Below are 14175 nucleotides of genomic sequence, written 5' to 3'. Positions count from 1 at the left end.
TTCTTATGGCATTTCCTTTGAATTTTGGGTGTGTCAGACTTTGCAAAAGATAATTGCTGTATTTCATGGTGCAAGTTGTTTTCAAACAGATATGCATATACATGCTCATCATCCTGAGATCCAAATTAAGAGATTTTGGGGAGATGGGGTAGGGAGCCAATTTGGGTGATTCTGCTAGGAAACAAAGACTGTGGGCCAAGTTCTGATTTCACTTCTACTGGTGTTAATCTGGAGGAATTCCATTCCTTTAGTGGAGTTACTCCAGATTCACACAGATATAACTGAGATCAGAATGTGGCCATTCAATACTACTGAGAAAGGTCCCACATTTCAGAATTTCTTAGGTTAATGGCAATTCAGGGGATGCATTTCAGCGTATTCTGGCTCCTCTTTTGGTTTCCAGCAGCTAATTACTATCAAAAGAATCTAAAAACATATGAAATACTTTCCTAAGATTACTCTTCCATGTAAGATATTGCTGTAGCTGCCACAAGGAGATTATGTGATTGCGAATAAGATGGGACGTATCCATGTGACAATGTCTAAGATGTAGTCCACACTATGAAAACGTTTGTGGACCCCTGCTCTGGAGTAATCTGCACTGTAACTTAATCTTTTCAAAGAAATTATTCCTGCCTCCAGTAAAAGTAGAGAGAGCCTCTCCAACACTTGCTGAAATCTAATTATGATGTTAGTTCTGTGGATGCTTTGGGCATGCAATAACACTGCATGTTTGTACTGGAGTGAGGACTCTGAAATGCAGCAGAGTGAAACCACTGTGTGTTAGGGGGTTTATTTCTTCACCCACTTACTTCCCTGGTCCTTCTCGCGTGAACAGAGAGCAACAATACCCGAAGTCCAAAGGTGCAAACAATTCAATGTTTATTGGGGTGAACTTCCAGCAAGCGTGATTCCAGTTTCCTTCCTTAGTGTCCCCCTTCCCAGCTCTGACACCACAGAGCCTTACACCTGTGTCCCTGTTCCCATTCCTGCCCTTAGCCAAACATGATTCCAATTTCCCCACCCCCATTCCCTGTTCCCATTTCCCCCTTTAGCAAAACATGATTCCAATTTCCCCACCCCATTCCCTGTTCCCATTTTTTCCCCAACCTACCCACCCACTTCCTGATTGACTGCAGACTATATAGTAAAACTTGAGTTCTGCTTAGCTATACCTTAACCAATCATTTTACTGAAATTTAACTAACCAATCCTAACATAGGTTTCAGAGTAGCAGCCGTGTTAGTCTGTATTTGCAAAAAGAAAAGGAGTACTTGTGGCACCTTAGAGACTAACCAATTTATTTGAGCATAAGCTTTCGTGCGCTACAGCTCACTTCATCGGATGCGTGAGCTGTAGCTCACGAAAGCTTATGCTCAGATAAATTGGTTAGTCTCTAAGGTGCCACAAGTCCTCCTTTTCTTTAATCCTAACATATTGTAACATGATTATTTAACCAATTATATCCCACCACTTTAATTAGTTTACACCCAGGAAAATTAATTATACAGCAGACAGAAACAATCACAGAACCAGACAGAGATTATACAGACAAACAATAACATAGTGGGAACTATAATGACAAAACAATACAGAAGTGAGGATTTCACATCCCAGCTATTGATAAGTGAGTTCTTGCCATACAGGATGCTATCAAACTAAGTTTCCTTTTACATCTTCTAGGCACTTCCCTTTCTCTGGAGGCGATAGGCATTATCAGGACAGGATTGTATTCCTAAGAGCCCAATAGCACCTTATTTCAATGTGACTAGTTTGGAATATGAGGATGTGACCGGTCGCTTCCCAGCTTATGGCTGCCTCTGCTGCTTAGCCAAAGGCCTTAGCCTAAGAACAGGGCCTCCGACTGTCTCAGTAAGAGAAGGCTCTTACACTAGCAGACAGTGATTTTGATTCTTTCTTTTATACCTCTAACTAGCCAAGTGATAAGAATACACCTAAATTCTTAGAGTATAGGCCTTTACAGACAGGCCTGAATATCTATATCCTAACACTGTGTGCCGCCGTTTCATTTGTGACAGGGTGGGGAAAGAGTCATTGGGTGCAACCCCACATTAGCTTGAGTTTTGTGTAGCTCCCTTGACACCGTGCTGTCAATCCTTCTCTCTGTCTTCGCAGCTCGGTTTCATGGCCTCCAGAAATTTTACAGTGAAAGCATGTATACATGACTGCAATTAACATTAATGGGCATTCAGGGTGTGATTCCCATGCATGCAGGCAAGATTGCATAATCACCTTATGGCAGGAGTTCCTCCACTTTGCAGAGAGCAAGTATAGGAAAAAAATACTAAGAAACATCTCTCCATCCTGCAGCTGTCCACACCTGTTCTTTTACTGTACTGCCCTCTCTCTATGTGCAGTCCTCTCTCTACCACCATCTGAGCCTCTGTAGATTACACATTAAAACCTTCCTTTCCCCACTGCTAGATTACAGTTAAATATCTGTGGTCACGTCCACACTGCAGAGGTTTGCTGGCATAGCTATGACAGGCAGGAGTGTGAAAAAAACACACATAGCTTTGCCTGCAAAACCCCCAGTGTTGATGCAACTGTGCTGACAGAAGAGTGCTCCTGTCGGCTTAGTTGCTGTTGTTTGGAGAGGCAGTGTGCTATGCCGACAGAAAAACGCCTCTGTCAGCATAAGCTCCGCCTACAGTAGCAGGCTCTGCCGGCATAGCTACACTGGCAAAGCATTTGTATTGTAAACAAGGCCTCTGTCTCTGAAGCCTTTTTTGATACTTTGTGTTATGGACACTATAGGAATTTGGTATTTAGGAACATAGAAATTACCATGCTGGATCAGACCAGTGGTCCACCGACCTCAGCATCCTGTCTGACAGTGGCCAGTAACAAATGGTTCAGAGGAAGGTGCAAGAACCTCTCTCCCCACTGCCCCGCCCAATAATGGACACATTTTGCAGTCACATGCCTAACGAAGGAAGCTAAGGGGAAGAGAGAGTTTCTTTTTAAGCTTGTCTCTGTCACCAGCAGAAGCTGGTTCAATAAAAGATATTACCTCACCCACCTTGTCTCTCTCATATCCTGGGGCTGACATGGCAACCACTATACTACATACATTTCTTTTTAACATCAGGCAGATGAATCCCAGTTACCTTCTGCCTTGATACATTAGGGCCACTGGGCCCGTTCACAACTACCTTGCCCCTTGTATAGTCATCAGTGCAAAATGGGTGTAAAATACCTCCATTCTGAGTCTGTGGTCAAGTACACCCCTTTACACAAGGTGCAGGGCTAGTTTTCTGGGACCTATCTCCCTTAGAAATTTTGCACTGGACAGTTAGCATATCTGTGGATAATATTCATTCAAATGACTGATCCTTTTTTGAATTCTACTAAGCTCTTTGCCTCCATATTATCTTGTAGTTTTACCTTGTATTATCCCCTCTCAGTATTTCTCTCTCCTTCTCTCCCACATATTAGCAATAGTCTTAGAGGGCAGCAACATTTGTGTGTGTGTGTGTGTGTGTGTGTGTGTGGTTTAGCTAGTTAGTGTCTTACTTCGTATTTGCTAATTTGAACCATTTTTGCAGGTGCTCAGACAATCATTTTTGACAATGTCATTGACCTCTGCTGGCTGCGTTTTCACAACACTTGAATGCATTAATATTGCTGTCCGTAGCATTTTAATTTAATTAGACCAGTGGCTGTAATCATCTGGGGGGGAAACCATTCACCCCCTCCTGCGCTGAACTGCAGCACCTCTGTGGTTTTCATTTGCCCGAGAAATCGCTGTGGCAGGGCATGAGAGGTGAGGACAGGGCTCTCTTGCCCTACTGCTTGGAGATTCAGATTCAGTCCAAAGGGAGGAGGCAGGGAGGAACTGAACTCCATGAAATCACTAAGGTCACTAAAACAATCTCTGCTCTCTGTGTTCAGGAAATGTGATGCTAATCTTTCCCCAGAGCTGCTTTGCATAAGGTCCATTCCAGAGAGCTGTGTTTGTTTTAATTTCTCTAATTATGGCTAGTGTGCTGATTATGCTGCTGTAGATTTGTTGTGAATTACTATAGTAATGGGATCAAAAATGTGTACGAGTCCACCATGGAAATTAACAAGGAGATAGAAATTGGGAGGTGGGGGAGAATTAATTCACCCTCCAGTGCTGCAGAGTTCCTGCTTCCCCGTTGCAGGGCCTAATCTTCCTCCCTGCATGTAGTCAGAGAACATGGTCTATGGGCCTGATCCAAAGCCCATTGAAGTCAATGGATGTTCTTCTGTTGACTTCAGTGGACATGGAATCAAACCCTGTGTGCAGGGGCAGGGCTTGGAAAATTTACCCAGTGCCACATTTGCTCACCAGGCTGAAATCCACTGGTCCCCCAGAGCCATGACCCCTCCTGCCCAGTCTCCCCCTACTCAAGTAACCTCTGCTGCTTGGGCCCAGTGACCCTGGTCTCCTGCTGGCTGAACTCTAGGGCTCTAATTAATGCCACTCCTCCCCAGAAATCTATCATGTCATGTGACATCACACACAAAAGAGGTCAATGACTGTGGGGTAGGCTCCACCGTCAACAAATAACCTATTTATACTGTTCCCTTTGCTAGCCCTCTGGTGGTTTGCTAGCGTAGCATTGGTGAGGCCTCTCTGCATGCAGCATCCTCTGCTGGGGTTGGTTGCCAAGTGGTAGAATTTCCCCTCACCCAGTGCCTCCTGTTCTATGGGGTGGGTGTGATGGCCTCCCACTGCCCAGTGCACATACTCCTACCAGCAGCCACCCAAACAACAACTGCCGTTCCCACCCCAAGAGATCTCTTCACCTTCCCCATAAGCGTTGGCTGCTGACAGAGGTGGCAGCACTTGTTGTCTCTGCAGACTCAGGCAGACATCACCACGTTGGTTCCAGTCAGTTTGTGCTCGGACTATTTATTTTTGCTGCCATGTATTTTTCTTTTTTAAATGAAAGCTTGGATTCTGCAGAAACTGATGGCCTTCACCTGGGAATAGGGTTGACAGGTGTCTGGTTTTCAACCGGAATGCCCGGTCAAAAAGGGACCCTGGCGGCTCCAGTTAGCACCACTGACGGGGCCGTTAAAATTCTAGTCAGTGGCACAGTGAGGTTAAGGCAGGCTCCCTGCCTGCTGTGGCTTCGCGCAGCTCCCGGAAGCAGTGGCAGGTGCCTCCTCCAGCTCCTATGTGTAGGGACAGCCAGGGTGCTCTGCACGCTGCCCCCCCCAAGCCCTGGCTCTGCAGCTCCCGTTGGCTGGGAACCGCCTGCGGACAGGGCAGTGTGCAGAGCCGCCTGGCCACACCTCCATATAGGAGCCGGAGGGGGGACATGCTGCTTGAGGTAAGCACCGCCTGGAGCCTGCACCCCGGTCCCTCCCACACCTCAACCCCCTGCCCTAGCCCTGATCTCTCTCCTGCCCTCCAAACCCCACAATTCCAGCCCAGAGCACCCTCCTGCACCCCAAACCCCTCATCCCCAGCCCCACCCCAGAGCCTGCACCCCCAGCCAGAGCTCTCAATCCCCCTTCCTGCACCCAAACCTCCCTGCTCCAGCCCAGAGCCCCCTCCCGCACCCTAAACTCCTCATTTCTGGCCCGCAGCCCCAGCCGGAGCCCTCACCCCCTCCCGCACCCCAACCCCCGTGAGCCACCCAGTGAAAATGAGCTAGTGAGTGAGGGTGGGGAGTGTGTGTGACAGAGGGAGGAGGGATGGAGTGTGCAGGGGCAGGGCCTCGGAGAAGGGACGGGGCCGAGTGTTCGGTTTTGTGCGAGTAGAAAGTTGGCAACCCTACCTGGGAAAGATTCCTGCTCACCCCGATTGAGAGGTTATCTCAGTTGCAGGACAGAGGTACTTTCCTTCCTCACAACCTAAGAGCAGAGCTGGAGCACCTGTGCAGCCTCACTCCAGGACGTCACTGCAGCCACAGGACTAAGCATTCCATGCCCATGCAGTGAGGGTCAGTGGTAACAGAGTGAGAGTCCGGGAGTCTGAAGTTCTGTTCTTCACAGGGCAGTGACAGCAAATGTCCCTTGTAGGTAGTTCACACCCTCTGTTTCTCCTTATTGGCCTCTGTGTGATAGCTATCAAAGTCAAAGTTACTGTGTCTCCACCTGCTGGTGAAATAAGCTCATCAGGAAAGCAGAAGTAGGATTTTACCCTTTTGAAAGTCTACGTTAGTGGTTCTCAACCGCCAGCCTGCATGCCATTTGCATCCCAGTCAGCACACAGCTGTGGCCCATGTGACATCTGCAGGGCCATAAAGGTAGTATATATATTGTGTGGATGAAGCCCACATATCACATAGAGAGCTGCATGCCATATGCATCCCACAATGGTAAATAGGTTGAGAACCACTGGTCTGACTGGAAGAGCAGGGAGTCAGGCATGGAGGGTGACACAGAGATCAGCAAACTGGGTGGCAAGCAGACACAATACACTCCCACTTATTCAAATGGCCTGGGGGACATCCGAAACTTTTGGAGTACCAGGTATTCAGTTAAATGGAAGTTCTATTTGAGGTGCAGTTTTGATGTTTGCTTAATACGTTGTACTTTGTTAAAGGATAAAAATAAACAACTTTAAGTTTATTAAAACACCAAAATTGTGTTAAAACCACTGTGGACATAATTTTTCTGAATTATTAATTATCTGATTTACTGGTATTCGAATGCCAAGCCATTGATTAGCACTAACAGGTGCTAAGAGGCTAATAGAGGAGTTATAAGTGGGTGATTAATTGACATCTGGCTACATGAGGGACACACTGTGGATTTGGATAATTAGAATTTTCAGGTAAAGGGAATTAGCATAACTGGAATTATACTTCCACTGTTGGGAGCTAAGCCCTGGCACTGTGTGATATCATTACATGTAGAAGAGGAGTGGCCTTTTATGCAATGATTGAGATTTGGATACAGGCCTTTAAAATATCCTTCTAAGGCTGCTGAGCCACGTCCGCCATCTTGCTATCCTGAAAGCTACTAGGCAGGTCATGTGTCGCTTTGTCTCAACAATTTAAAAATATTCAGTTGCAAAATGCGATATTTCCATCTTCTTCAGACTGTCCTATTATTGGGGCTACTTTTGCATTTGCGTACTAGATTGTCTTCAGTGATTGTTTCGCTTCTACAAAAATACATATCTACTTTTGTGCATGCAGCTTTTAGTGGATTTGGTGTGTAAGGACAAAAATAGGACTGTTGGACTTTTACATTTCCTTGTGGGAATTGGAAGTTGGAGATCATTACATGCTAGGGCTGTGACTTCTGGGGCTATGGCAGCCTAATATAAGTAGTTTTGAGCCTTGCGAAAAGCTGTTATTTGCAACTCCACCAAATTTCAGATTTTTGTTTTTAAGTGTACAAAGAGTACTGGAATTTTGCCTCCCCCCACTAGCTCCTATGACTTGTTCTGTGGTCTTCCCCTCCATGTTCCTGACTAAAACTCTCAAACAACCCACAATAGATTCTGTACACAGAGGATTTTCCAAGATTTTCAGGCTGAACTCAGTGCAAGCTGTGACATGACTTTGGGAGTTTAGTCAGTGGTGTGTGAATGCTTGTGCAGCACGATGTGATCAATAAAGCTTGTAGTTACCTCACTTGGTGCTTTGATTTAAGGAGGTTCCAGTAACTGGGCACCCAGTGTTGCCCGGATTCTATCCTAGGCTCTGATTCAGGGAAGTTCTTAAGCACATGCTTAAATCCATCCCTACCTCATAGAGCACTTAAACATGTGCACAAGGTTAAGTCTAGTGGGACTTCAGCATCTGCTTAAGGACTGTCCTGAATAGAGATGTATCCCTAAAATGGTTAGCAAGCCTGATCTTTGGTTGGATGTCCAAATACTGCTGGGTTCCCTCTCCTAACAGACTGGGGGACAGTGGAATAAACCCCAGAGATGGGGTATCCCTGAAGGGTCTTCATTAAAGAATTAATGTATTCTAATCAGTGTGAGGTTTCCCTGGAAACTTTCCTAACTCACTGTGAGCTGAAGGGAAGCCTTCCAAAAGCCAAGACAGCAGGAATTGTGCCAACCTGTGCATCCTCCTCATGAGTATATGGCTGCAGGCAAAATATTATGGAACTGTGATTTTGAAATTGTTTGTAGATTGCAATTATTTGAGGCTGATCATTTTGTCACTTGTGGGATTCGGTATTCCCAGTCTATTACAGCAGCTTGTGAATCTGGAATGTAATAGCACTTTGCTCTTTTATAGCACTTTTCACTAGCAATCTTCCCTTACAAACATTAATTAACGGAGCTGCATAGAATTGATGGAATTTGCCCAAGTTCATGCAGCAAGTCAGTGGCATAACTGGATAACAGAACCATGCATTCTGACTCCCAGTCTGGTCCTCTAACCACTACCCCACATCCCCACCCACTATAGGCTTTACTGCAAACGGAAATACGAAATTCACTGATTACAAAACTATTTATTTCCCCCTAACTATAGCATCTGCCCCTTTCAAACTGTCACAGACCAGACTTTCAGTTGGTGTAAATCACTATAAATCCGTTGAGTTCAGAGGAGCTACACCAATTTATACCAGCTGAGGATCTGGCTGCATAACCTTAAAATGATGACACCTACCTAATTTTCATAGTATGTTTTGTTTTATAGATCCCATAAAGGAAAGTTAAGTAATTTTGGAGATGTGAAGATTTTAAATGCATCCTAAAATGGGATGGACTTAACAAACACATCTTGAAAGTGTGGCTCGAAAACCAATTCAGCAATCAAATATGACCCTCTGCATTCACATTTTATTTAACCAGAGTGTTGCGCAGCGGCTCAAGCCCAGGATTAGGGTAGGTCACAGAACTAGAATGATACTTGCTCCTTTCCCACTCTGTTGCTGACTCGCTGTGTGAACTTGGCCAAATCACTTATAGCCTCATTTTCAAAGGAGCCGAGCAACTCTACCTGCTGCTGACTTGCTCAGCACTTTTGGAAATCTGTCCGGTAGTAACTGTGCAGTGTTTAGGGAGGGCTTCATTTTCAGGATGCATTTGCTAAGTCTGTTCCACTTTAGGATGCACTTGCTGTTCTTTTTTTAAGAAAACTTAGCTCTGAAATTGCTTAGCTAATTTGGGTCTTAGTCTTTCTATAACTCAGGAGACCCATCTGTAAAATGGGTTTACCTAATGTCTTCAAAGTCTCTTTAATCTTTGGCTTAAGGATGCTATAGCAGGGCATAGTATTGCTAAGGGAGGAGATTTTCAAAGCCACAAATGAGAGTTGGGAGCCTACCTCCCACCTGAGCATTTGAAAATCTCCCCTGCAATTTTGGCTGTTTCACAGCCTGCTATTGTAGTCTGACCTGTAATGGAAATATTGACGGTGACAAAATGATCATGCCCACATTTTTTTTCATAACAATTTTGGTGTCTTTTCTACCTGTCCTGAATATAGGATGCTAAAAAACAGTGGATCAGATGCATTTACTTAGCAATCTCTATGAAACTGCCCTTTTTGGTATAAATATTGTTTAAAGCACCGTAGGCTAAATTATACCTCTAAGAGGTGGAGATGTCTGGAGAAGAAGGGGGTGGTGGTTTGAGGCATTATGGCTTCATATAGCACAACACCTCCTGGGTGCTGAGGGAAATGCAGTGAGGAGTGAGTCCTGCCTGCTACAGACATAGCCAGTACATGCCTCCCGTGATGTCCAGTGGGAGAGGCCTCTGCAGCTCCTAGTGTTCCTCTCTGAAGCCCTGATTCAGTGAGGTGTTTAAACATGTGCCTCAGTACCTAACTGAAGTGAGGCTTGAGATGCTAGCATCACTTGCAAGACAGGATCCCCACCCCTGCATTACAGGTGGGAAGGGACTTCTTGTTGCCTCTCTTTCCTCTAGAGCAGTAGTTTCCAAACTCCTCCCCTCCACCCCCCACCCAAGAACTCCTTTGGCATCTTACTAAGGGTCGCAGATCCCTTTCATTTCTGCACTACCAGAAGGCCCTCGCCAGTCTAGGAACGCCCCCGCCAACGTGACCTCACACACGGTGCATGTGAGATCATGCTGTGCAGAGGGCGCTAATTTGAGAGCAAGATGGTGTCCTCCATGTGGCAAAAGTTCTGGAATGAGGTTCTGGCACATTCTGGCCTTGTCTCAAGGGATGGACCCTCCTAATAACCCACAGCTGGCCTCCAGGTGTCTGAGGACCCCACTTTGTGAACCACTGTTCTAGAGCACTGGGTTTCAACCTTTTTTCATTTGCAGACGCCTAAAAAATTTGTAATGGAGGTGCAGACCCCTTTGGAAATCTTAGACACAGTCTGTGGACCCCCAGGGTCCTCAGACCACAGGTTAAAAGCCACAGCACTAACGCATCTGTGCAGAGACAGGCATCATTTTGGCCCTATTTCAGCAGGGTTCCTCTCCTTTATAAATAGCTTTTTGCATGAATAAAATGGCAATCTGGAATGCAGTTCAGAACAGTGGATCACAGCAGGGAATGCTAGGAAGTGGTTGGTCTCATTTTCTACCAACTCTCCATTTGTTATGCATGCGCCAACTTTGAGAGGGCGCCAAGTGCCAGTGAAAGTGCAGAACTTCCCCAGAGTACTATGGCGGGGACCTCATTGGAATGTGAAGCACTGAATCAGCCATCTTTGGTTGGGGTGTGAATACCAAAGCTGAACGGTCAAACTCCACATCCAGCTTTGTCCACCAGCTTTTTCACCATGTCAGATATCCCCAGGGAAGAATGTCCCAGCTTTTTAACTAAAAATCCGGTGTGAATTTAATGTTGGTAAAAGGTGGTGTAATGAAAACCCTGGAGACGGCACTTCTCCACAGAACAGAGATAAGCCTGGGGTTTTTCAACCTTCTCAACATTGCTCTACCAATATGTCTAAATCCAGAAGAGAAATTACATTGCCTGTAGGGGTCATTCATTCTCTGTGTATGCTCGGTCCTTGGCCTTTCTGCTGAGTCCATCAGCAAAGATGCTAAAGAATGTTAATTGTAATGGTGGTTTTTAGAATGTTGATTTTTGTTTATGGGGAATCTGGACTGAGATTAACAATGCATTTCATGTGGACCACTGAGCAGCTAACCGATCTAGGTCAGATTGCCCTGAACTTGGTTTGAAGCCATGGCTAGAAGGTGAAAGGCCCTACTCTCAATTCCCGTTGTTGTCTAGTGCCCCTTGGAATTTTCTCCTTTCATAGCTTTAATTTCTATTTGAATCATGTTGTCAGGAGTAAGAAGGACTTTCACGTACCCTGTTTAGATTGGTTATAGGGCCAGCGTTCCGTTCCGCAGATGAACGTAAGGCTGTCATTCTGGTTCCATGGCATGCTATTGTGTGTAAAGGAAATAACTTTCTTTTTCTTGCCAGTAGGTTTGTCCTTTTCCATTAGACAGACACTGTGGTGAGGGAGGGGCTTGGTGGTGATAGCTTTTACTTCATCCCCACTGAAATTATGAAATGAGCGAGCATAGCTCCTTTTGTTCACATCCGTGCTAGTTATACTACCATCATCAAAAATGCCACCACTCGGCACAGCTCTGGGAAGTAGCACGCTAAACCAGCAGGGGAGTGTACACCAATGATTTCTGTGCTCCTGCAAATATTGTGGCTTACTTTATTTACAAAGGGTATAATTTGAGTTGTGATTACAGTACATGTTTAGAATATGGAGGAATTTTCCCACCAGATCAGATCAAGTTTTGATCTTAGGTTTCTGGACAAATTTGTTAGGGAATAAAACTGAACGAACAAAAGACTGTGGAATTAACATGACTTTTGCAAATCATCCATCTGATAACTCTGCTTGAATGTTATATCCCTGTCTCCTGCTCTGTGTCTATCTTGTCTATTTTTAGACCTGATCCGGCTGTGTGATCCATATGGGCAGACTGCTCTGTCTGCATGGATTTTAATGGGGCTCTGTGAAGGCACTATAGTCTGCCTGCATGAATCGCAATGCAGGACTTTCTGTTCAGCACAGGGCCATGTCTTACTCTGTACGTGTGTGTGTGTATGGAGTACCTAGTGCAATGGGGCCTTGATCTTAGCGGGACCTTTAAGCACTACCATAATACTGATACATATTGAGTAGTAATAATAATAGGAAACATCTTGTTTAACTGTGAGTCTTGTGCAATAGTGAGATAAATGTTACTGTATGTTGAAGAAAGTGGAAATGGCTCCTTTTATTATGCTGATTTAATTTTTGCTTAGAAAAACTACTGCAGTCCTCTGAAGTAAATACAGAAGTGAACAGCAATATAATATGGTTCTCTATAGCAATGTAAATACTACAGTAAATCAACTAATTACTCAATTTTGGTAAAATGGTCTGAAGATTTAAAGTGCTAAATATTTAATAATTATGCCCGGATGCTGTTATGAGATGTAGTGCTTTGGGCATTTACTGTAGAACAGTGTGTGTATAAAATACACACACACACACACGCATATATATATATATATACCCCACTATCAGATTTACATTGACTTGAAAGTCCTCCCCATCTCTTCACCTCTATGTTATTTCCCCTTTCCCCCTTCAGAAAACTTCTGAGAAAACCCAGGGAAATTTATTAGGCTTTAGCAAGATGAAAACCATCACCTTGAAACCTCTCTCTAGTCCCTGGCTGCAATTTGCAGGCGTGGAACTTCCAGGGATTTGAATGTCACGCCTGCAGAGCTATAGAGCAAGTGGACCAATTGCACTCTGTGTGGTTCCCTAGCCAGTCTGGTGCATAATAAATGCTATTCGCCCCCACCACTCATACACACTTCCTTCCTTCCACCCACTTCCCCCTCCTGTCCCCTGTTTTAGTTTCACACCTCTGTTCCAAAGTTCACATTGTCCCCTCTCTCTCTCTCTCTCGCCTTCTTATTTTTAATAGCAGGAAAGAATTTCCTACACACCTCCAGCGAGCCCAGTAGTGAACTACCCTTCCTCATCACCACTACATGTCCCAGTGCCTCGAGCGATCAGGATGGAGGAAGACGCGATCAGACTGCCGGCACACCTGCGTGAGTGTTTGAGTGGTGGCTCACCTCTTGGATTGAGGAGGGAACGGGGAGGAGGAAGTGGTTAATCTGTAGAATGGGATGGGGGAACTCCATAGCTAGACATTGAGAAAGCACTAGCTGTTCGTCTTTTAAAACACTTTTTTTTTTTAACAAAGGAAATCGCTCAGAAGCACAGTGAAAACGTGCTGTTCCCCACATTATGTGTTCATTTCATGTGGCAGGAAAAATGCAGAGGACTGAATTCAACCATGACTTTCACTTTAGTAGAGTTACCCCAGGGATAAATTTGACTCAGCAAGATCACCTTGGGTGGGATGAATCTCTCAGGGTTGGATCACTTGGTGATGTACTTTGGCTCTATGTCAACACTTCTCCAACTCTGGTCGGTGAGTGTTTTTGAGCTGATGATGGTCCTCAGTGTGTTTACTGGTCACAGTCAGGCTCTTCACTGCAGAGTGTGAACACCTGCAGCTGTAAAGTCGGAGGAGTGAGCATAGCACGGTGCTTGCCAGGGTGCTTTACGTCCACAAAGAGAGGCTAACATTGGGACCAAAACTGGAGCTGATGGGGGGGCCAGAGCCTCATCTCACTGAGGTAACTTGCTGGTTGCGGGGCAGGGCAGTGATAGGTGAAACAGAGTGAAAAAGGAGCCAGTGGAATTTTTCTTGTTTACATACAATTATTCATTTGTTAAACACCAAGTCCTTAGATGCTTCGGCAAGACAGATAGTAACACTGTATTCTAGTTGCCGCTGGATTGATGTGGAGTGGGAATGACAAATGGAATTGAGATTTTGGAGGGGAGATAGTTCATGAGACACATTTTTTCTTAAAAAACATCCCCATTATCATAAAGCATTTGAATCCCTGCCCTAAATTATCCTTCAGGCACACTCCTTTCCTCATCCCAGGGACAGAACCCAGTATTTCAGTGCTTCTAGGGTCCTGGTCCACCTCCCTCTTTGTCCCATGTTCACACCAGGTATTATGTCCTAAACTTGCCCTTAATTCACATCACCTATTCCTATTGCATCTACAATGCATCTGTTTTTGCTGCTACTGTGAAACCTGTTTTTGCCTGTTGCTTCTTCCTCTGCTGCCATTCAACGCGGGTAATACCATGTGATTAGTTTGCTGGAAAGAATGTATGAACTGTCACTCAAATTCACTCCCATTCGGCTGGCATGAA

At 45.1% G+C, this 14175-nt stretch overlaps 1 protein-coding gene across 3 annotated transcripts in view; it reads left to right on the top strand.

Moving 5' to 3' along the window:
- ETV6 (ETS variant transcription factor 6) overlaps window positions 1-14175 on the top strand; it is a 165045-nt gene that overhangs the window by 46274 nt on the left and 104596 nt on the right. For 2 of the 3 annotated variants that reach the window (XM_007056938.4, XM_037914216.2), the window contains one exon: window positions 12857-12986. In XM_007056938.4, the coding sequence (XP_007057000.1) occupies window positions 12857-12986 (130 nt within the window). The remainder of the gene's footprint in view (window positions 1-12856; window positions 12987-14175) is intronic. The other variant, XM_037914208.2, reaches the window with a different exon arrangement.

Source organism: Chelonia mydas, chromosome 1 (genome assembly GCF_015237465.2).
Source record: "Chelonia mydas isolate rCheMyd1 chromosome 1, rCheMyd1.pri.v2, whole genome shotgun sequence".
Lineage (NCBI taxonomy): Eukaryota > Metazoa > Chordata > Testudines > Cheloniidae > Chelonia > Chelonia mydas.
Note: the sequence above shows the minus strand (reverse complement) of the source record. Positions and strands in the feature narration are given on the sequence as shown.